At 35.8% G+C, this 25,439-nt stretch overlaps 1 protein-coding gene across 7 annotated transcripts; it reads left to right on the forward strand.

Annotated features, from left to right (window-relative positions):
• The first annotated feature begins 1,849 nt into the window (after positions 1-1,849).
• Positions 1,850-21,479, forward strand: LOC132123517 (ETS translocation variant 1-like). 7 transcript variants are annotated; one of them, XM_059534177.1, is made up of 13 exons: positions 1,850-1,960; positions 2,296-2,394; positions 3,345-3,432; positions 3,672-3,719; positions 8,682-8,735; positions 11,836-11,965; positions 13,758-13,946; positions 14,183-14,439; positions 16,056-16,124; positions 16,244-16,312; positions 16,447-16,616; positions 19,495-19,596; positions 19,986-21,479. In XM_059534177.1, exons 1-13 carry the CDS (start codon positions 1,934-1,936, stop codon positions 20,199-20,201), a joined length of 1,518 nt encoding a protein of 505 aa, XP_059390160.1. In that variant the 5' UTR covers positions 1,850-1,933; the 3' UTR covers positions 20,202-21,479. The 7 variants fall into 7 exon arrangements, with proteins under 7 accessions (XP_059390160.1, XP_059390156.1, XP_059390157.1 ...); XM_059534173.1 differs by having other exon boundaries at positions 1,867-2,394; XM_059534174.1 differs by having other exon boundaries at positions 1,868-2,394; positions 14,195-14,439.
• The last annotated feature ends 3,960 nt before the right edge of the window (positions 21,480-25,439 follow it).

Below are 25,439 nucleotides of genomic sequence, written 5' to 3' on the forward strand. Positions count from 1 at the left end.
AAGTGTTATGGAGGGAAAAATAGATCCTCCTCACTTGAGCCCCGCAAACCCTACATAGTTAGCACAAAGCACAACTTATATATTCATATATATTCAAATATAATCATCCACAAAGATTAAAACTTCAGATTCAAACAAATTAAAATACTAATCTAAGTGATTCTTTGTCAATCTTTTGTAATTTTTGTAATATGAAAGGAGAGCACATTGAATTAAATGTGAAATATTGAAGTAGGAAAACAGAAAAAGTATTTTCTTATTTACTTATTTACTGATAATATAATGTATTATTATTATTTTAATAATTTTTCTAAAATATTTATTATTTCAATAATTTTTTTTATTTTAGTTTTAGTTTTTTACAGTATGCTTAACTCATTACACCGATATTTGGAATTAATTTATTCTGTTTGGTCAAATTTTTCTGAATATTGACTGCTGTCCATGGCAACAGAGTATACTCTGCCGTGCAAAGGCAAAAGAACGTAACTTCGATTTTTGTCTAGAATGAGTTATTGATATTTTTGGGACATTCAAGACGTCATCACGTGTATAAGTATCTTGAGTCAATTTTGTTGTTTTTTCAGAGAAAATAATGGGTTGTCTCAACCGTAACTTCGAAAAGCCCTGGAGAAACCAAGGCAGAACACTGTATAACACCAGTTACGGCTCTTTCAGTTTGGAATGTTCAAATTGAGTTACGGCATTCTGACTTTTTTTGTCTTCTGACTTCACGTCAATATGAAGTTACGGTGCACCCGGTTTAGAGTTATACAGTGTTCTTCCTTTGTTTTACTGTCCATTAAAGTATGCCGCATTTTAATTACGGTGTAGACATACGAATTAGATAGATTGCGATTTACCAAACAGCTCCATATAACAAAGCACTGTAAAGACTAGATACCTTGGCAGCAATATGTAATTGTGAATAACCTTTAAAGATTTTTTTTTACTTCTTGTAATGCAGATTATTCACCAGGGTGTCACTTCTTGATCAACAACCAAATATTGATCATGTTGAAGTTACTGCCTTTTGCCTTGGTGTGACTCCTCACGTTTTGCAGACAATGCAAAGGCAGAGTACATTAACCTCAAAATAGGGGTTAAAATCAAGTTTGAGCTCACAATTTTTTAATGTAGATAATTTTAATTACTAAAACATCTAATCGTTAAATTTCCAGTGTCCTACCTATAATTAATTGGGCTGGACAAGTAAAAAACTTTAAAGTCGTAATGTCTTTGGCCTTAGTAGGGCAGAACTGACCACTCATTTGTGTTCTGTTCATTGTCTCTAAGATAACATTGGTGTCCTGATGACCATGTGTTTTGTGGTAATGCCTTTTTGCCTGTTATATTTAATATTAAAATAATATTACCCCCTTTGGAAGTTTGCTGCGGGTCTTCTAGGGGGCCGTTGAGAGACCCAAGCCCCAGGTTGAGAACCACTGCATTAAATTATCTAAAAGAGAGATTTATGAATAACAAATGGTTTTAGAAAATGTTGATGTGGTCATTCTGAGCGTATCTTTTTATTTAATTATTTTAAAGCTTTTTTAGCTTGTCAAAAACTGTTAGGTCATTTGTAAGCATTGTAAACGAGATACAATGTGTGTGTACACTTTTATGCATATCATTTACAAAACATCTAGCCACAAGAGTGATTATAATGATGTACTGTGTTTCTCATACTTACAATTAACACCTTATAATTGCAATATCAGTTTTGCATATTTTAATGAAGGAACGATGAAATAGGCTCTTGATTGACGAGTGGAAATCTGATCCGGTGGAGAACAGTGGCAGCCAATGGGAAGCGGGGCGCCGGCTGTTTCTGAAGGGAGGCCCCTGGAGCAGCAGGCAGCGAGTGTGTGTTGACTTGAGCGCGGAGGAGAGGCACGAGAGCGCCTTTCTCATTCAGTCCGGCGACACATCCATGCATGAATGCGGTGCGTTTACTGGGGTGAGTGCTAGCTTTATGTTCTCCATCACCTTCGACGCTTCAGTAAAACGTAACTAGAAACAGAAAAAAAGAGTTTCCAAAAGTCCAGTCCCTTCGGAGGATCGGTTCACTGCGTTACGCACGCACAGTACAGCAAAATATTTACATTAAGACACTTGCAACTTTATTTATAAAGTGTCACGGATCTGCTGCATGTATTGTCTGTTTCATAATAGTCAGCATGTAGTCAGTCAAATGAAAGAAATGGCCTATTTATGAATGGAGTCGCTGAATGCGCTCGAGCGCGCAGCAGTTCAAGTAGGCTATCTCCAATAAGTCAGTCTCCTACTTCAAAGGGTGATCGGACGACGCGCTCAGAGTCCACCCGCTGCAGAATGGACGGACTTTACGACCAACAAGTGCCTTTCATAAAATTTCATGTAAGTCTGATGAAGGTAAATTGGTGCTCTCCGTGATTGTAAATATGTATTTGTCACATAATTGAATGATGACGAGAATCTGCGTTTTGTAAACCGTAACGTGACAGGTCTGTCATCTGTATATGTGCGATTCTTTACTTCAAGGGAAGCTTCTAGACTGATCTCGAAGACATTAATAACCATTGATAGTTTTAAAGTATTGATTATAATAGCTTTAAACCTTGTTATGGCGAGTCAACCTACATATATGCCAGAATTGCTATATTTTAAGCTTTTTAACTCCCCCTGTAGAATACATTTAAATTGTGTTAAAACAAGGGAAATTATGTATTTCACTTTTTCCTAAGAAAAGTATATTTTCAGTTCCGCTGGTATATTTATGTATAGTTTACTAAAAAAAAAAAAAACTTACACAATGCACAAATACATTTTACAAAATAATTGTTCCAAAACCAAACTGTTATGACTGAAATGAGAAGTGACAGTGTGAAGACTAAAAATTTTCATTTTAAAATTAGATTTTTTTTTTTACTATTAAAACTAGGTACGATTAACAAACAGGTCAGTTTTTGAGACTGGAAAAAAAATTAATAAACGCAATTAAAAACAACAATTAAAAAACAAAAACATATCTGTTGACTTTCTAACATGTTGGATTATTAAGTCCAAGACTTATTCAACATTTTCCTTGGAAAAAAAAATATTGCCATTAAAATAAAAACTCCACTTGGGAGTTCATCAAGACCATGATCATATCTTTTATTCCAGGACATGATGAAACAAAGTTTTATATTTCATTTTTAAAGATTCCAAACAAGTCAAAAGTGCCACTAACTAAATCATCTCTCATATATTAGCAGCAAGCATGATGTGTGAAGGTAAAGCTGTGTGCTGCATGTCTTTCAAAAGCAAACTCAACACCCTCCATCTTCATTTGCGGCATTGATCTGTTGCTTTCTGCTTAGAATCCTCGGGGAAAGACGTCCAACACGAGACCAACGAAGGACAGGAAAAGAAAATTCATTAACTCTGATCTGGCTTTGGACACCGAGGGTAAGCACTCAGGTGTGGGTGAAAAAGACAATGTTCATTTCACGCCTTCTTAACATCTCGCAAAATGCAATATCGCTCATTGCCACCTGCACTCGAGGCTTTAAAATCTCAATCAGCAGTCGCCTCGGTCTTCAGAGGGCTTTGAGACTGAAATCGAGATGTGCTGAGGGTCAACACTCATAATTAAAGCTTTGTACCTGTTGTTTCGCCCTCTCAAACTCTGCTGTCTTTGTTTTTAGAGCTGTTTCAAGATCTCAGTCAACTTCAGGAAACCTGGCTCGCTGAAGGTAACCTGTGGTCTGTTTACTTCAGTCTCGCTCAGGGTTCTCAGTGGTTGATCAAGCTTTTGTTTCAGAGATGAAGAGAGCGTGGGGGGAGATTTGGGGGAGGGGAGCAAATATGCCTCAAGTTACAGACCTAATCTGCAGTCCAATTAATGCATCTGTAGCGAAGGCACTTGGTGTGTCATGCATACATTAGTGCTTGAGAAGAGCAGGAGTCTAGAGGGAGACCGAGGAGGTTCTACTTTGAGTGTCATCACAGATTTCCAGAAGAACTTGCAGTCTCGCTCACTCTCCTCTCGTCCGCTTTTGGCAGGAGCTAAGGCAGACGAGCCACCAGCACTGCCACCTCTCTCTCTCTCTCTCTCTCTCTCTCTCGGATGCACGCACACGCGCACACCTTCTATCCCTCACTCCTTTTCTTTTTGTATCCCTCTCTTTCCCGCCTGATACTTTTCATATATTAAGTTCTAAGAGCTTTTTTCTTTACTTTTCTTTATCTTTGTAACTCTTTTTGTTAAAGAAATGGATTGATGGTAGATCGCTTCCAGAGCTTCAACTTTCACCGTTTTGTTTTTTTCCATTAATTTTTTTTTGGGGGGGTTTGTTTTGGCATTTTTTTGTTTCTCATGGCAAGACATGCTGGTTGTGGTCTAACTCAAACGTGATGCTTCAGGAGTTAAGTGCGAGTGTCTTCTTCCCACCTTGCTTGCAGCACCGACCTTTAGGTTAGTAAATGGTTCATTCTTTGGTTGGTTGTTAATGTGTTTGGAAATATTTTAATGTGATATAAATGTTAAATTAAATTTCTAACAATGTAACGTAAAAAAATTAAAAATTAAATGGCAAACTGACAATTTTGATGTTAAATTGTAAAGTTTATCTTCTAACAATTTTATGTGAAAAATGGTAAGCTGGCAATTTTGATGATAAAGAGTGTGAAGTTTTTGGTGTTGGAAAACATTGCTACTAAAACTTTTTATTTGTTTCTGGCTGCAAAAATAGTTTGAGAGGTTTTCAACATTTTAAAAATGTTGTTGAGGACATGTATACATTCAGGAAAAGAACTAAACTGATTATGTGCATGCAATTTTAATGTTTAACTGTTTATCAGTCTTATTATTTGAGTTAACTTTTGTAGTCTTCTAAAAAAGGAACAAATATTCGTTGGTGACAATTATACTGTGATGTTTCCATTTTTAGTAGAACATAAAATAAGCTTTGTGTGATTTTATTATTTTTATAAATTAATTTAGGCTGTGCAGAAGTTTAAAGTTGCAAATCATAATAGACATAACAGCCTTTGTCTGTTTATTATAAAAAGCAGTTTGGTTGCAAATAAAAATAAATAAATAAATAAATAAATAAATAAATAAAAAAAGCAGTTGGACAGCTGAAAGTCATGCAAAGCAGTTTGTAAAACCAATTCCAGCGCTTTGCATTTGTGAAATCCCAGCTGCCTTTCAGCCTTTGGAATGCATTTGCATGCACTTTGGACAAAAAGAGGAAATGAAGATGTGTGTGTGTCTGTTTTCTGTTAGTGATTGCACTACATCTGGTTGTGTGAATGAATTTTTAAATGCCACATGAAAGTCAGACTAATGCAACTTAAGTATCTTTTTATTTAACATTATCTCAAATAACTTCACTGAAATATACATTTTTCAGCTGCACTACAGAACATTGTTTTGTGTACTGGTCACCTTTGTAAAGCAACACCTCTGAAATATAAGGAAATGATCTGTTTAATACAGTATGTAAAATAGGATTTGCCCATGCACCTGCATAAGGAAAGAGACTCTTCATTTTTTAATAGGCCACTTTCATGTATTCTTTAATATATTTAAAAACGCTTGCAGTATAATTGTGGATTTTAAAATTAAAAGTACGCTTTAGAACAGATTTCGGACTTTACTGTTCTTGTCGTGAGTTTGATTATGCCAAATCCACCCCAGGGCCTCTAAAAGAATAAGACATGACTTAAATATTTTAGTGTATCCGGCAGGGGTAAAAAAAGAAAAGTGTGCAGAAGAACAAAAAAAAAAAAAGAAAGAAAAAAGAAGTAGTCGCTGCAGTAGATATTAAAGTGAGGAGTACAATTCAACCTGTCTTACATCCATCAGCCGCAGCGCCCAAAGATTTGAGATAAATCACAGATGGATTTAATATATGACTTCCTGTCCATTAGAACCCAAACGAAGAACTAGCAGTTTCATTTCAGAGATTTATTAGCTCAGGTAATTGGAAAGAATACGACGTATGAGCGACGGACAGAATTTCCGGCAGCGTTGACTAAAGAGCTGATAGCTCGTCATTTGACATACATGTCATTTTGGCCAGAGACAGCTGAAAGTCATTTATTACATCTAGAAAACTTAAAAAAAGGGGGGTTATATAATTATTTCATTGTTTTCTAATGTGACTTTTATCTGATTTCTATGTATCGTTTCCTCTTTGTTTGGCAGAGAAGTGATTATGAGTCTCTTTATGTAGTTCCTGGCCTGCACTGCAGTTTGTGTGTTTCTGTTCTTCTCTTTTTTTCTTTAACTGGTGGACATGCTCCAACACCTTCACTAGCCTCAGGAGCAGTGCTGGGATCAGCTGTCCCATTCACAGGTTGACTTATTCACCCTGCTGAGAATACTGGCTGCAGCTCAGTCTTTCCCTCCTCTCACCTTTCCTCTCTTTAACTGATGTTTACGCTACTTTGCTGCCTCTTAATGCACTTGGTCTTTCTTTCTTGTTCATTCTCTCCTGACCTGGTGAGGGCACCGTTTTATATTACTTTGTGTTTGCTTTGGAACCAGCCAGAGAAATGGCGGTGTTATTTCTTGTTGAGTTCAACCAGTAAAGACATCTGCTGCGGTTGTGCTGGACTTGCCTTTTCAAAACACTGACAAATACTGTAAAGATAAATTGGTTCTGATTACCAAACAAATGTATGGTGATGCATGCTTGGGGGCAGGTTGTCACACTTTTTAGTCAAGTGCATATTTTTTAGTTTTTAGTTTTTTTGTTGTTGTTTTTAATTAACGAAAGTCAATTTCTGCATATGCACACACATTTATATTTATTATTTGTGTATTTATATTTTAACCATTATTGCCCAGGAATAAAAGATACAGTTATCCGTATACATGTGGGCCTCTGTTGTCATAGAAAAACCTGCAATTAAGCATTTTTTTTGCAAACTTTACAATAAAATAAAGCAGGAAAAAAAATAATAATAATAATAACAAAAGTGCTATTGTTTTGGAGTACAAATATTGTTATCAATAAATAGTTCTAATTTATATAAATTAAAGCATATGTGAAAACCTGCCCTGACCTGACATGTCATATACTTTTCAGTTACAATATATCTTAATTATGCAGTTGTCTCTTGTTTGAATTAGATTTTTGACTTGAAAAACTAAAAAGGTACTAAAGAAAAAAAAAACTTATGACAACTACTCTGAAAATAATTTGGTGTTTTTACTCATAGATTGCTATTAAATTTTGCAAACAATTTCAAAGTAGCAAGTAGTTACATTTTGAAGTAGAAAGACTACTAAAATAGTATTTTCTTGTGAAAATGTACATTTTACAGTGTAGTCCGGTCTCATCTATATTTTTCCATTCACGAGCGGTTTTTCAGTTAAACATTCTCCCATATTTACATCATTTATGAATGCATTACAATTTACACAGACGTGAGAAAACACTGCCATTTCCAAAAAGCTCAGCAAAACTTGTTGCCTTACACAAAGCAAATGCTGATTTGTGCGTGTTGCGACTTGTTACTGTTGTTGTGAAAATGAAAATCCAATTTTAGCACAGAGGAATAAATGTGCTAATAGCCCTGTGCAGCAAGGTCTCATGCTCTCCTCTGCCACAGTGCACCTTTGTGTCGAGCTGAACGAGCAATAATCAACAGAACTCTTGCAAGAGTGCAAACGCATGTGATATAAACATGAATGTGCTTAATTGAGCTCCATATGAAGGCTTCATTACTTTAGCATTATTATGAGAGAGGGAAAGGTAGGGGAACGTGCTCTGTTTGGAAGGCAGCCGTCGCGGCAGGTACAGGTGCATTCACCAGTGGGGATGTGTCCCAATTAGACAGTGTGAACAATAGGTGTTTTCTCGCTGCATGGCTATCCTTATGAAGACACTGTGTAAAGCACATTTCCAAGGTGTTTTTCTTTTGGTTTCCTGGTTTGTTTTATTTATTTATTTTTAATTCTCAAATTATTTGAATACACATACGTCAGTGCATTATGTAGCTGGATGTCAAAGCCAACTACTGAGACACATATGGGATGCGTTTCACACGCAAAAGCCTGCTTTGTCCAACAAATTAAGATGAAATTAAATTACTGACATAATTAGAGGATATGTTTTGTCCGTTTTAAACCAATAAATGTCTTTATGGGGTGGTCTGAGAACTTCAGATCATTAGTGTTTCAATTACAGAGGATTATTGGAGGAAATTACTCATTAAAGTGATTATTAGAGTAGAGACTGTGTTAGCTCAATTTGTTGAAACCAAATATGTGACCCTGGACCACAAAACCAGTCTTAATTCACTGGGGCATATTTGACAAAAATAGCCAAAAATACATTGTATGGCTCAAAAAATTTTATTTTTCTTTTATGCCAAAAATCATTAGGATATTAAGTAAAAATCATGTTCCATGAAGATATTTTGTAAATTTCCTACTGTAAATATGTCAAAATAAAATTTTGATTAGTAACAACCCTCGGATTCCAGATTTTGTATCTAGTTGTATCTCGGCCAAATAATGTCCAATCAAATCAAACCAATCAATGGAAAGTTAATTTATTCCGCTTTCAGGTGATCTATAAATCTTAATTTAAAAAAATAGCCCCTTATGACTAGTTTTGTGGTTCATGGTCACATATAATAATTATGAAGAAAAAAAATCTGTTTATTTACCATTTTCTCTCTTTTTTTTCTTCTCCCAGCTCAAGTTCCTGACAATGATGAGCAGTTTGTTCCAGACTTTCAGAGCGAAAACTGTAAGTGTGGCCTTTTTTCTTTCACTGTGGCTCAAAATAGTAGCTTATATTTAGCAAAATGTCATAGTTTAGAAAGGCCTGACTAAAAGCAGCGTGTGAATTTTGCGAACGCAGCTCACTTTTTCGCTCGTTTACGACATGTTGTCGTTCGCCGCTGTCGTTTCTGTGAATAAACAGAGAGAGAGAGCACGAGCGGCGTGTGTTCTCTAGGTTGTGTACCCTCTCAGCGAGTGCAGCCAGAAGCAATAGTCCTTTAAATGGGCATAGGAAGTAAAGTTGGCGCGGAGTGGTCGTGGCAGAGCCGGTGCCAGTGTCGGAAGTGGCATGGACTGAATGAAGCACAGTGGGGAGCGAGTCCAGCTTATGTCTTAAAGAGGAGCCAAAACAGACTCTGCTACAGAGGATGTAGAGAAGAAGAAGGGGGGCTTTGTCTTTCTAGACAACTAAAGCTCATTAAGCAAATAAAATATACTAGTGTTGGCTGATAATGGACTATTGCCCTGTATTCCTTCCTTAGTGTGAGCTAGACTTTATTGTGAGTGTAGTCCGTGACAAAAGAGAAATGAAATGTCACTCAAGGAAGCCTTTTTGTTTGCATCTATATGAACATTGTTCTTTATTTTTGTTCTGTATTATTAAGTAAATTTTATTCCATTCCAAAATGTATATTTAAGCAAAAACGTTGTAACTGCAGGGTGTTAGTTGGCGTTGCCGGCAGAACAGGGGAGGAGAGGAGGGACAGGCAGATGGAGTTAGAGCGAGGGCATGGCGGTTGGGCTCTTGAACGGGCATCCTGGCCCTCCCATATGGGTCTGAGTCGACAGTGCCAGTGGATCACTTCCGTTTCGTGTGGTCCTTTCTCACAAAACACCTCGAAATGGAATATACAGGGATAACACAGCCAGAAAATACACCTCTCAAACGGCTGCTGCTTCACACTAGACGTGCGTGGCCTGATAAACTGGTTGTTTGTGAAATTATTTGTATCATTTGAAGATTTGAAGTTACTTTTACCATTTAAAAGTTTGGGCACCATTGTTTATTTATTTATTTATTTGTTTATTTATTTATTTGTTAAAGAAATTCCTATTTTTAATTAGCAAGGATGCATTAAACTGATGAAAAGTGACAACAAAGTTGAAAAAAAATTTTTTTTATTCTATTTCAAGTAAGTTATATTGAATAGTCTATTCATCAAAAAATCCTGAAAAAGCAGTAACAACTGTTTTAAACATTTATAAGGAGAAAATATCAAACTCAAATCAGCATATTTGGCATATGTGACACTGAAGACTGGAATAATACAAATATCTGAAAATGTATTTTTAATACATTATTGTAATTGTAATAATATTTCACAAAATTACAGTTTTACTGTATTTTTGATCAGATAAATGCTGCCTTGGTGAGCATTAAAAAAAATCTTACCGACCCCACATTTTTAAAATTATATTGTATATACTTTTATTTTAAATGCATTATTAATTGTTAAGAGAATTGTGTGTGTTACTGTAAAAATATCAATCTATTTAAATACTAGGATAGTAGGGATTTTTTGTCAGGGTAAGTGTTATCAAACAGTGTTTATATTTGAGATTTTTGTCCTTTTGTAAAGGCCATCATAATTCAAGCCCAGAGTGTTTAAGAAGAAGGTGTGACTGAATCTATTATCAGCGAGTAACAGTCAGCGAAGTGCTGAGAGTGAGAAAGAGAGAAGGGTGAGAAAATGCACGACCATCAGCACAGAAAAAAAGACACAGTTTGACACTTAGAAACAGTTGTGTTTTTACCCAAATGCACTTTCAATAGTGCAATAGTGTTCGGTAACATACATGGAATTTAGGTGGAGGTGCTACATTTAGCTATTGATTCCTCAAAATCAAATCTATAAGAGTGCAGCTTATAATGGAATACTATGGAAATAATTTGTGAAAATTTTGCATAAATTGAGATTTGATAAATTAATATTTAGCTCTACTCAAGATGTCCTTTTGATTTTATAAGAGATCTTATTCAATGTACCGCTGCTCCTGTTCCTTTATTGCCCACATCAGTTGACATCTGATGTACTCAGGGGTTTAAATGCATCTCATAAATTGCAAGGCTACAACAATTTTTAAGTAAATGTCATAAACGACTTCTTGAAAATGTTGTCCATTAACACCAATCAATGCATGTGTAATTGTTGCAATCCTGGAATGACATCCTGCATGTATGACGTCCTGTGATGCTAACAGATTTTGTATTGATTCGTTTACTCGTATTCCTTTGCGTAAAATCAATTATGGCATTTCTTCTTCGTCTGTCTATGTGCTTCTTAATATGGTCCATCAAGAACGTCTTCTCAAACATAAATTATTCATCCATACTGCTACTTTTAGAATCCACTATCATGAACAACGACACATCCTAACAAGACCATTTCAAATTTCAGAAGACTGCCAAATCAATGAAGGTTTTTACTTTAGACATTAATATTTTTATTCGTAACTTTTAGATTACACAAATCTAGTCAAATGAAGTACTTTCTATTTATGCTTGTATCCCCCCCACTCCTTTTCATAAGTATCAAAGTACTAGATTCCCTTTAGAAGTATGCCGAAATTATGCATTAATTTCATTTGGTTTAAACTTCACTATCTGGACAACAGTTGTTATTCAATTAACTGAATGACAAAAATCTCATCCATGCGTGCTGAATTTACTTAAATGTTGCTTTAAAGATGTGTTTTTTTTTATTAATTTGGTTACTGAACTGATGAGGATTTATGTTTAAAAAATGTTTTATTATTATTATTACATAACTGTTTGTGTCTGTCCTTGTTCATATGAGCACTTTTATGGCGATTAGTATAAGAAACCTAAATGACCAGAAATCTAATTATTTTTGGTGAATGCATAAAAGAAGGTAAATGTTGTGAGGTCACCTTAACTTCACCTGCAGATGCCTTGTGTGATCTTCAAAAGAATGATTGCAGTTTCAAATACCAATTCTTCTGCATCCTTTGAGTAATGAATATAGGGAGAATCATATTCTTCACTGTTATATTCTTTAGCCATGATTTCATTTTGATGTTCTGTTTAAACATCTCTTTCTCAGTGGCGTTCCACGGGCTGCAGTTGAGGATAAAGAAAGAGCCCCACAGTCCGTGTACTAATCTGGGCTCAGCCTGCAGTCAGGAGAGGCCCTTCAGACTCCATTATGGGGAGAAGTGCCTGTATAACATCAGGTATTATTTTAAATAATCAAATCTTGTATATAACACCAAGTTATTGTATAGACATACTAGACTGCTAGACTGTTTGAGAGAAATTTGCGTGAAGCCGTAAGTGTTTTTGCACCAAAGCAGTGAAAATCAGCTCTAAACTTTATATTTTCAGCTATTTTGAGCGACACTAACATCACATGGTTTGGTTTGCAAATTCAGCCTCAGCAGCTGGTGTGAAAGAGTTAAATAGGCTGAATATGTCTACATACTGTACATTTGCAATACAGATACCATTTAACAAATAATTTTTACCCATTATTTGTCAATTTAGAGTGTGTTATTTTCCTAATTACAGATTTGTGAAAAAAAAACTATTTTCTGAATGCAAACGTTGGGTTTGTTAATCACGCTGCTTGTGATGCTGAATTTTCAGGTGTTCAAATAAAGCATTAAGGTGTTACATTTGGTGTGTATTTCACCTTTTTATATGTGACTAAAGGCTGAATAAAAGCACAGACGTTCATTTGACAGAACAGCCCTAAAGCAGATGTGGTCTTGTCATAGATTTGAGCCAAGAATAGTCTTAAAGATTTATGAGGGAAAAAAGCACAATAATAATAGTTTTTCTTTAGTTATTTACTCAAAGGCAACTGTACAGCAGGTGCTGTTCGAAATGATTTAAATGGGATCCACCTGAAATTGGAAAGGGGGAATAAAACACAAAAACGAAACAAGAAATTATGCTACTGTGTATAAGTGCAATAAATGGCTTTTCCATTTGGACAAGCGTCTACCGCAAACACCGTTGCTTAGTTACAGTCATCTTCCTATTGATTTGATTTGAAATTTATGACATTTCACTTGTTTTATTTCGGTGGAGGAGCCAACCTGCCCTCATATTGCAGATGGCACTCAAGCTGAACCAACAACCTCTGTGATGATGTTCTCTTCAGAGGTGCTTTGGAGATTGTCAAGCCCCATAGAAGCCTGTTCCTTCCTTGTCTTTTAATGTTTCTGAATGGAGTGTAATTGCTTTAAGGTTCATATCTGACAAGATATCTGATGGTTTCTCTTTGGTACCCTGTCGATTGTGGGATGTGAGGGGTGGAGAGCCGGTAGCTGGATGGCTAGGGATAGATGATGGGAATTGTGGGAATTTTTTTATTGTTAGATTATAGAACATGGAAAAAAAAACATTAAATAGTTTCTACAAAAATATTAAGCAGCACTGTTGTTTTCAACATTGATATTAAGAAATGTTACTTGAAATATTTCTGAAGGATCACGTGACACTGAAGACTGGAGTAATGGCTGCTGAAAATTCAGCTTTGCATCAGAGGAACAGACTACAGTTTGAAATAAAATAGAACAGTTATTTTAAATGTGTAAAAAATATATCACAGTTTTACTGTTTTTACTGTAATAAATGCAGTAAATGTTTGCATAAGAGACTGACCTCACACTTTTGAACAGTAGTACATATAAATAGTTTTTTTAATCATATAAAAATATCATATATGTATTATCATTTATTATTGTTGTTAATATATTATAATTTTAACACTTTTTGTCTTATGAATACAATATCACAATTGTGCCTTTTATAATTTTTTTTTGTATTATTTTGACTATAATTTTTTGTGCATTTATTTATTTTTCATTAAAAATGTAATTCAGAAGATTTATATATATATATATATATATACGTTAATTTTTTAAATTGAAGTCTAGCACAGTCTAATAACCTTTCAGCAGCCTGAAAGGCCCTCAGGAAAGACTAACTTAAACTGCTCTTGTTCCCTGGTGTCTCCAGTGCCTACGAGCAGAAGCATCCCTTGGGAATGAAGGCCTCCAGCCCAGTGTCTACCCCCTGCAGCACGCCCGTGTCCCCTGGCCAGCATGGATCTCCCACTGCCGCCCCCACCCCGAAACCAGACAGGTCTTACCCTCACCTCGCACCCCAACAGCCCCTCCCTGACAGTGCTTACCCCATGGACCACAGGTACTGCCAATTACCAAAACACTTCTGACAGACAGACAGATATATTTACATTTATGCATTTAGCAGACGCTTTTATCCAAAGTGAATTACAGTGCATTCAGGCTACACATATTTTTACCAGTATGTTATTCCCTGGGAATTGAACCCATTACCTTTAGTGCTGCTAACGCAATGCTCTACCACTGAGAGACAGACAGACAGACAGACAGATCATTTGTGAGACTTATTCTATACAGTGTTTTGTTCAGATTTCGGCGGCAGTTGTCGGAGCCATGTCATTCCTTCCCCTCTCCTTCAATGTCGCGGGACGGACGGCCCATGTATCACAGACAGATGTCGGAACCCAGCATCCCCTTCCCTCCTCAGGGGTTCAAGCAGGAGTACGGCGACCCCCTCTTCGAACATCCGGCCATGGTGGGCGTGCCGCTTCCCCAGACGTACACTCACTCCATGATGATCAAACAAGAGCCTCGCGACTTCACCTATGACTCAGGTGAGTTTCGTTTCTATCTGTTTACATATCTGCTAATGCTGACAGAGCAGAGTTGAGCGGCTTAATATTTTGTGGAAACATTACAGATCAAGCAGTATTCTTTTCAATATTGATAATAAAAGGAAATGTTTATTGAGCTCCAAGTCAGCATATTAGTATGGTTTCTGAAGGATCATGTGACACTAAGACAAGTTATGACTGCTGAAAATTAAGCTTTGCCATCACAGGAAAAAATTACTTTTAAATATATATTACAATAGAAAATGTTTTAAATTCTAAAAAATTCGCTTTTTTTACTGTACTTTGTGCTAATAAATGCAGCCACTTTCAAAAACACAAACAGACCCTAAAATAATTAAACAGAAAAATTTATAAATAGATTTTAATAAATAGGTAAGACATGTTTTATAAAAAAATTAAAGCATGACTAATGGTATGGAGACAGTATGTACATCTCTAAACTAACAGGAAATAGTCTGAACGTCCTTTTTCTTTTGTTTACTTCTGGGTACACCTACAGCCAAAAAGCAACTTTTTTAGGGACGAGAGATTAATAGAATTAACGTGTTATTTAGGTCTGATCTCATTTCCTGAGGGCCTGGCTGGAAAAGACAAAGGGCCCCTAATCTCTCCCCCAGGGACCCCCAGGGACCCCCAGGCTGTCGGCCCAGCTCTGGCATGAATGAAGAGGCTTTTGGTTTTCATTCATAAAAATGGAGGTGCAAGCAGCAGCCTGTCAGGAAAGAATGCAGCACTGTTCTCAGCTGTTTCCTGTTGATTATGTAAATCTGTAAAACACAACCTGAGGATAATAGCAGTAATACCAGGGCCTTTTCTGTTTACTTAATGTCAAAGCAACAAATTCAAATGTATTTTATTTTTAAACAAAATTAATGCTACGGACTGAAATTGATTTAAAATATTTTTTGTATGTACATACACTATAAATTTCACATTTTATGTTGGCATTACTATCTATAACTTATTGTCTAATTATTAGCTATAAATTAGACACACTAAAAGCCAATAAATAAAGTGATGAGGGCTTCATATGTGTGAGTGATTTGTCTGCATTAGTTCTTTACATCAGTGGAGGAGATCATTGACATGTTTTGCATCCCCTCCCAGCCATTTAGAAGCATTTATTCTTCCTCATAAAGGAGTTTGTTTGTTGTGAGCTGTGTAAGGACTGGGGAGTCAGTGGCTAATTTAATCAGTGGTAATTTCCTCGACAGGCCCTTTACTTGAATGAAACCCAGAGAGATCTTTATAGGTCCAAATGAACTGGGTTAGATGTTTTATGGAGCATTCACTTAAACTGTCTTGCTTTGCTTTGATTGAATCACAGCTTCAACAAACAACATGACTGACGTGGAGCACTGTGGTTAATCCTCACAAATCTGTTGTCCAGAATGTTTTAACCTACTCTTTTGAATATTAAATTAGATGTATATATATATATATATATATATAATATATATATTATTTTTATTTATTTTTTGCCTTAAAATGGAAAATAATAAGCAAATAAATGCATACATACACACATGGGTTTAAGCTTTTAGCCGAGCCCATGCATCATTTTTAAAATGCTTTTTTGTTTTCTTCTTTTCCAGAAGTGCCTAGCTGTCACTCTGTATATCTTAGACAAGAGGGATATCTGGCCCACAATAACAGAACAGAGGGTAACTATCCACAGTAATATTTGATCTTATATATTTTATTATTTAAAGTGTCTAATTTGAAGTTGTATTAAATGTTTAAAGTCAGACTATAACAATATCTCAATGTCTTTATTCAATAGGATGTATGTTCGACAAAGTTGCAAGGCACTTTTATGATGACACTTGTGTGGTACCAGAGAAGGTTGAAGGTATGTTTTTATATTTATTTCATTTTTTATTTATTTACTCATTCATTCATTCATCTTTCTAAAAAGATATCATTGTGTGTGTTGCCCCTAGGCATTATGAGATTTAATGCTTTTTATAATTTTCCCTCCCCCAGGTGATATAAAGCAGGAGGCGGGGCTGTACCGTGAAGGCCCAACCTATCAGAGACGAGGTTCGCTGCAGCTCTGGCAGTTTTTGGTTGCCCTATTGGATGACCCCTCAAATTCAAACTTCATTGCGTGGACTGGCCGGGGCATGGAGTTTAAACTCATTGAGCCTGAGGAGGTACTAACTAGCCTCAATATTACATTTTTCAACCAAGATTGTACCTGTATGTGGCCTCTTAAGCGTTATGTTTGTGCTATTTAATAAAAAAATTTTAGGCCATTAATAATTTAATTTAAAGTAAGTAATTTATTATAAATAATTCAGCCCTATAAAACCTGACATGAAATAAAAACATTTTTTTTTTAAATAATAATTTATGGAACATTTTATTGAGCATTTAGACTTTTTTTTTTTTTTTTTTTGCTGAATATCATATTTGATACTGCAGGCTTTTATGGTTGATATATTAAGATATAAGAGAATATGGAGCTCATACCTGGGGAAAAAAAACACCTTTATTCAGATGCCCAAATTGAGCAAATATATAATGCTGCAGTTGCTTTTCAGCTAAATTTTAATCATGCTGATACCATAGAGGCTTTTGAATTTTGTCTATCAAATATGATATGGTCGGCTTTATAGGGTTAAAATAATTTTAGGAGATTACATATTGCTTAAATGCATCGTTATCTGATTATGGTTATGAAATTTAAAGTATCTCCACCCTTTATGCAAGTTTTGATTCCTAGAGAGACTCTTCATTTGTTTGTTCGAAAGTGTCTGTTATGTCCATCCAAAAAACATTATTTTAATGTTTATTGTATAAAAAACAGTATTTCAACATGTCAACTCTCCAAAAGGTCCGAAGTGTTTGGAAAGTGCGGACAGAGGTGTGTTTGTGTAAAGTATCAGCAACAGTGGGATTTGTTAGTTCTGTATATGTGTGTTTGCGTGTGCTGGCGTTGGTCCACAGGGCAGCTGTAGAGAACAGGGGAGTCATTCAATCGTTGGGGTTGGCTGGGCGGGTGCAAGGCGTGAATGAGCCGCAGTAGAGTGAAAAAAGGCCCACAGCGCGGGGCTCTGGGATATGGAAGCGTATGGGTAGCAATATTCAATTTGGGATGTAATATACAAAATGACAATGCAATATGTAAAATGATAATGCATTTCTGTATTTACATTTACATTTTCCAATACATTTGAGCAACGTTTGGTGCAAAATGAAAATGAAAATGAAATTACATAGTTTTCATTTGCCATTTCATACACCAGTTTTAATATGTAAAATGAAAACTAATTTTAATGCTTTATAAGTTGCAAAATGAAAATGAAAATGTATTACAGAAATTATTAGATATGTATAACATGTTCAAGCAAAAACTGTGGCAAAATGATAATTTAAATGCTATTTTTCTTAAATGCATTAACACTCACAATCAAGACACTTATGATTGCATTTTCATTCAGTGTCCTGCAATGAATGTAGCAAAATTCAATGTGCACATTGAAAATGCATTCCGAGCCGATCACGTGTCCGCCCCCTCCCGCCATGTCAATCACTGCGTGAACAAGGCGGGCTTGCAGAAGGTCAAGAGACTCAAGACTCAAGAGGATTCAAGTGAGAGAACATGGACAAGACAGTTGGTCCGTGTACGTTTTGATCATTTCGGTTTGTGGCTTCAATATTTCATTCGCACTTGTGGGCGGAGCTGAAACGCTACTTTCATCTGATTGGTCGAATCGCTCCACCTTCAACTCTGTCTTTTCATTCTTTCAGGCAGAATAAGAGTTTTGATCATTTCGGTGAAGCACTTTAATGTCTGAAACCACCGCTCACTGTTCATTAGCATAATATTTTAATCAGATGTAGCTGGGCACATAATTCGTGCTGCTGAGACCTGCAAATTTCTAGGTTGCAGTATTGTATGAATATTGTCCCTCTGATAAATACAGTGCAAATAGTTCTGTCTCTTTGGATTAAAGTGAAGTGGAAATAAAAATCAATAATAGACTGAACAGTTCCATGTCTGTAACATTTACCACTCTCATCTTTTAAGTCATAAGGCACTAGGTATGTGTGTGTCACATTAATAAATCGCCTACAAGTGCAAATGAAATATTGAAGCCATAAACCGAAATGATCAAAACATACACGGACCAACTGTCTTGTCCATGTTCTCTCACTTGAATCCTTTTCTTGAGATTTGAGTCTCTTGACCTTCTGCAAGCCCCGCCTTGTTCACGCAGTAATTGACATGGCGGGAGGGGGCGGACACGTGATTGGCTCGGAATGCATTTTCAATGTGCACATTGAATTTTGCTACATTCATTGCGGGACATTGAATGAAAATGCAATCGTAAGTGTCTTGACTGTGAGTGTTAATGCATTTAAGAAAAATAGCATTTAAATGATAATTTTGCCACAGTTTTTGCTTGAACATGTTATACATATCTAATCATTTCTGTAATACATTTTCATTTTAATTTTGCAACTTATAAAGTGTTAAAATTAGTATTCATTTTACATATTAAAACTGGTGTATGAAATGGCAAATGAAAATTATGTAATTTAATTTTAATTTTCATTTTGCACCAAACGTTGCACAAATGTATTGGAAAATGTAAATGTAAATACAGAAATGCATTGCCATTTTACATATTGCATTGTTATTTTGCATATTACATTCCAAATTGAATATTGCTACCCATATGCTTCCATACTGGGAGAGCGGTGGGAGGGAGATTTTAAAAGGAGGGGGCACAGGTGGGTGGTCATGTGGACAGGTGCAGGAACATCTGCCATGATCTGCTGTTTCTAATGAACACATCTCTGACTAGAGGTATGAGTACACGGCTGTGGCCAATGAGAGGACGCCGATTTGTATTTCACCCCTTGACAGGGTTCAGCTGCAGATCCGTCAATGCTTTTTTTTTATGCTGTCTAGTTTAGTAATGAGTGGGTGTTAGGTCTTATTTTTATGTAATGTTTGAGAGAAACCTCTACAGATTTTTATATTACGTTCATTTGTGACAACATAGTTCTTTTGTTTCAAAGGTGGCACGGCGTTGGGGAATACAAAAGAATCGACCTGCTATGAACTACGACAAGCTTAGCCGATCATTGCGCTATTACTATGAAAAAGGCATCATGCAAAAGGTAATGTAGGCTAACGAGCTTAGCTACATCTTCTGACACATACTAAAACTCATCATAACCTGTTTTCAAAATACTTTCATTTTGGCATGTTTTCTCTTTTTTTCATAATAAGCTGCTTTTTAATTATGATGATGTTAATGTGCTAATAAGAAAATGTAACTGAAGTCTGAATGCACTCTTGTTCAAAAGGATGCATGGAATTGATCAAAAGTTACAATTAAGACATTTATATTGTTACAAATTATATGTATTTGAAATATATAAACTTTTTGTTCATCAAAGAGTCCTATAGAAGAAAATGATCACAGTTTCCATAAAAAGTTTTTAAGCTGTATGTTGTCTTTTCACTGTTGAAATGTGTAGTAATATTCTGGTTTCCTGACTCAAAGGTGGCAGGTGAAAGATACGTGTATAAGTTTGTCTGCGACCCCGAGGCTTTGTTCTCCATGGCCTTCCCCGACAATCAGCGTCCAGTGCTGAAGACTGACCTGGAGCGGCAGATCAACGAGGAAGACACCGTGCCGTTGTCACACTTCGATGAAAACATGGCATACATCCAAGAGGGTGGCTACTGTAACCCGTACAATGAGGGCTACGTCTACTGAAAACTGCTGCCGGCTGTTCGAAATCAATACAAACTTTCAGACTTGTCCCTCGTTTCCTTCAGTCATTCCCCAGGACAAAAGAGAGCACTTTATGGACAGAGGATGATAGCAGTGTGTAAACCTACAAACGTACCGATGTAGTTATTTTAGATGCTCCTTTGGTGATGTTTGTCGCTACTGAAGGGGATGGGGTGTTTCAGCATGCCGTTTTCTCACTGCAAAAGACTCTTGAGGGCAAATGGCCTCTCTTCGGACAGATGTTTTGAACTATTTAGACAAATTAGAGTCTGGAGCACGTGAGTGGAAAAATCCCAACCTCTTTTACCATTGAATCTCTTGGATTGTTCGTGGAGCGCTTTGTTATTTTCGCACATTTTCTCAACATTTGTATTCTCTACCTTGGTGTTAAACTGAGTAAATAATACAGTGTATTACAATGGAAATAAAATCCTTAAAACTCTCCATCTCAAAGTGAGCACATATCTGAACTTATCTGAGTAAATGTCCCACATTATTTCTTGCCCATTCAAGACCCATCAAGTGATGAAATACTTGCACAGTTATAACAGACGACTGATTCGTGTTGTTTGTGAAGGAATATTATGTACTAATATTCAAGTTATACCCTTATATATATTCTCCTATGAATATGTCTTAGAAGAGGGAAGATGCAGGCAATTTTCTCAATGAACAACAGATTTTTAATAAAGATAAAAAATAAACTGACATGACAGCATGATTTTGTAATACAGTACATTGTGTTTCAAATACTATGATTTTTTTCTTAAGATCTATTTAAATAAAAATCTGTATACTTAAGTTACAATACAGTTTGACTGACACCATACTGTATTTTACTGAATATGAAATTTTAATCAAATGCACCTTTATAGAAATCAAATAGTTCTTTTCAGAAAAGTCTTCAGACAGCTTCACGTGTGTCTATGACATCATTCTATGAAAGTTACATTTCTACTATCAGAGTGACAAATTGCATTTTTTTATTAGGAAAAAAGTGGATGTTGGTCCATAAATCGCACCCCAATGCCATCATTGAAAATATGAAACGTGTATATTCAGGTTAATGCACCTCAATGCTGCTTTATGTGTAATTTTAAAGTATGATCAGACGGCAGCTATGCCCTGCAGTACGTTAATTTGTTGTTTTTTTACATGAAAAAAAAACGTCAATGTTTATTGAATGTAAACAATATATACATAATTGCAAAGGGAATGGCAATAGCTACACTTCTGTAATAAAATAGTGTTGAAATACAATTGGGTTGTTTTTTAATGCATTTTTTATGTGCTTTTTGTCAATCTTTGTCTCATATTTCAATCACAAATACAGCAACGCAAATAAGCAGTGTTGTTCCCTAGTAAATGATTTCATTCGGGTTCCAAATCCACAAAAAAAACTGACAAAAATAGAAGTTATTACTTGAAATGGTTCTCCAATTCAACCTTTTTTTCTGTATTGATGCCTGCTTCTTCATATTTAAATCTGGAGTTATCGATGCAGTAAATGTGATAAAAATAAATAAATAAATATATATATATATATATATATATATATATATATATATATATATATATACACATACATACACAAAAATTAAATGAAAAAGCAAAATGTAACCACTTTTATTTGTTTAAATTTGTTTACATTTTGCTTTATTGTTTAATCTCTTGACTTTTTGTACTGTGAAATGTTCCTTACATAAAAATACCATGGTACCTTGGTATTACCAACATACGTTTGAGTGGTGCAGACAAACCGCCATCCAACAAACACTTCATCATCACAACAACACACTGGTAAACGAGCTTGACAACTGTGTCCCATAATATCAAGCACACACTGGCCCAAGGCTGTGGTAAAATTTGTCTGTTAAAACGACCGTCACGGTTACCAAAAAAGCACAAATGACTGTGGTTTATTCAAACATCTCCCATTAAAATCTCATGCAAAACCTCACGGCGCTCGAAGTATGTGGTGGAATAGTGAGGAAGTGTTCTGGAAAGAGAGTTGAAAAGAGGTCAGGGGAAAAAAGGACCCATGTAAAGTTCGATAATCTCTGTGCTAATCTTGTTAAACAAGTCTTTCAATGGGGCTACAGATGTCCTCTTTCTGTTATCTTGTACGCTGAATTGTTCTCAGATCTATTTGAATACTCTATGCCCAGAATAGACCGTTTTTATTAGTTTCGAAATGTACCATGTGAACCTGCATGGAAAAACACTGATTGTTTTTGCAGGTTTTATTGTCACCGCTTTGTTTGTAATCTGTGCTTCTACATTTGTGACACCGCGACCGATTAAACCTCTCTAAAATGGTCTTTAACCCACTTTTACCACTTTGAGGCAATACATCATCTCTTACCTGCAAGCAAATAACTACTAGATCCATTAGCAAAGTAGCTCCAGCAGTTTAGCTTGATTCTGTCTGTTTGCTTAGAGTCCAGCTACCTTGCTTAGTTTTACGGCAGGCTGTGTTTACTTATGGGAAATGGTTTGTGTTGTCTGAGTGGTTGTGACACTCACATGTTTGACAAGTGAAATGAGACCAAATGTTCTCCTTGTAGCCGAAACGTCTTCGAAGCGCTGGTTTTTAATATGGCGTGTTTACCTATGAAAAGACTCTCAGCCTTCAGCCATCGAAAGCCGTAGCGGTGAACATAAATCATTCACGAGGTAATTCAAGGGAACAACTGCGCTGGAAACGTGGACTGATATAACGATGACCATTTAAACTGTTTACAGTCACCGAAAATAAACAGCAATTTGAAAAGTGTTACGCTTGAGCAAATATTTAAGATGGCGAACAAATGTTGTGTCTGTGATATCTCATATACAACCCATTATAGGTGAGAGCTGTGCACATTTTAGTGCTTAAATGCTTATATTCTCTATTTGAAATGGTTACAGGTTCTGATTTTAAGGAGTTAAAATATTTTGGCACTTTTTTCCATTGCATCTGTTGGCATGTATGGAAACACTCTGAACATAGACCTGATTTGCACACCTTTGATAATCGTATGTAGCGAGATGATCAAAGATGGGGGTAGTTGCTGCTGACTCTGGAAAGGATCACGGTGTTGGAACAATAATTGATGCTGAGCTGAGGCTGAACTCAGGCATTGCCACCGGTTGACACCCATTACATTGTTCAGAGTTGCTCACTTTGCGGGTTCATGGCAGATAAAAACACAAAAGGGGTCTGGCTTTGGGAGAGATGTCTGCAAGTACGACAGTGATAAATCGCCTTTGATGTGTGCTCAGAAAGCAGTGAAATTGGGTTGTGGTGCTGTGCTATAGCTCTGGGTCACATGCATCTGTGCTGGTTATAATCAGATGCTGGCAGACGGTGGTAGTCAGAAGTTAGTCTGGAACGATCTTCGTCTTGATTAAAGTTCACATCAACAGAAATGTCTAAACTTTTTTTTTCTTGTTACTCTAGATTTTTTGTGTGTGTGATTGTCCATGAATCTGAAATAAAATGATAAATTAAGAACAACTTTTTTGTGTACTACAATTGTACAAAAAGTCATTCTGTAATTTTATGCAAATTAGTATATAGGGAAGACCTGGGATGATTGCAACACATTAAATATCATAGGAAATTATGACACTCATTCAGTTCTCTCTCTTTTATCATAACTGTGTGGTCAGTGGCTACTGTAACATTAAAACTGTATGACTGCAAAGAAGGAGCGTTTATGATTTAAAACGAAGACTATTTCATTAAAGTGGCTTGTTGAAGACTTATTAGCTGATAAATATATTTTAGTTGAAAGGGTTTAACCCATTTAGCATAACAATAAAGTAGGTACTAATTATAATTTTGCTTTAAACACAAATTACTCATGAATGCTAAAACAATTAGTACGATATGAAGGTAATATTATTCACAAATTTTTCTGTATGCAAAAATAAAGAAATAAATGAATAATCGTTTTATTACAGTTAGAACTTACAAATGTATCTTATACAAAAATATAGCATGATATATTACATATTTACAAAAAATATATATATAATGACTTTTCAAAATACATTTTTATATTATAATATGATGTTTTCTTGTGTGTAAATATTATAATAGGAACTTATAAATTTGTCTCCCCTGATAGTAATATGAGATGGTAAAATGATAATGATGGACAGATGTTGATGCAGACAGTATTTTAGCACTCACTTCCACTCTGCCAGCATTCAGTGCTAGTGTTTTGTGTACTAATCAGGTTAGTAAGCAGTTTGACTCCCTGGTCAGTCAGGCTGCAACTGGCCTCTTCTGCCACGTGTCACACAGCGAAGCTGGCGAAAGGAAAGGCTCTTCACCTTCCACAATGTCGTTTGATCTCTGCCGTCCTGTCAGGCACAGACAGGTCCACATTACACTGTCCTCAGAGAGGTGGGCCAACCCATCTGTCACTAGAGAGAGAGAGAGAAAGAGAGAGAGCAGACAGAGACAAAAGGAAGGGGTTAAGCAGGGAGAAATCAATGAGGACAGGTCCAAAATATGATTCCCCTTGAGTTTTTTGTATGCTGTTTTGACAGAGATTAACCTTTTCAGGCAAGATATGTCTGAAAAATAATGTACTGTAGACATTCAACACGTTGATTATTATTCCAAAAGTGCATATTTTTACATATGTCTTTGCATGTACGTAATGCTTAAACCTTACAGCTTAAAAAAAAACCTGTGTCCACAGTAAAGGCTCAGCAGATTTCCACAGAACTGAAATACATTCCAATTCACTCATTAGTCATATATAAAATCCATATTACTGGCCCATTGTGTGTTTTTATGTTAAATAATTTAGCTTATTTGATTTTGATTTTAGCTAAAAAATTTACATATTTAACATACTTTGTGGCATGAAATAAAAATACGTAATAAAACACACACACACACTCATATATATACAGTACAGACCAAAAGTTTGGACACACCTTCTCATTCAAAGAGTTTTCTTGATTTTCATGACTATGAAAATTGTAGATTCACACTGAAGGCCTCAAAACTATGAATTAACACATGTGGAATTATATACATAACAAAAAAGTGTGAAACAACTGAAAATATGTCATATTCTAGGTTGTTCAAAGTAGCCACCTTTTGCTTTGATTACTGCTTTGCACACTCTTGGCATTCTCTTGATGAGCTTCAAGAGGTAGTCACCTGAAATGGTCTTCCAACAGTCTTGAAGGAGTTCCTCGAGAGATGCTTAGCAC

The sequence above is a fragment of the Carassius carassius genome, chromosome 41, assembly GCF_963082965.1.
Source record: "Carassius carassius chromosome 41, fCarCar2.1, whole genome shotgun sequence".
Lineage (NCBI taxonomy): Eukaryota > Metazoa > Chordata > Actinopteri > Cypriniformes > Cyprinidae > Carassius > Carassius carassius.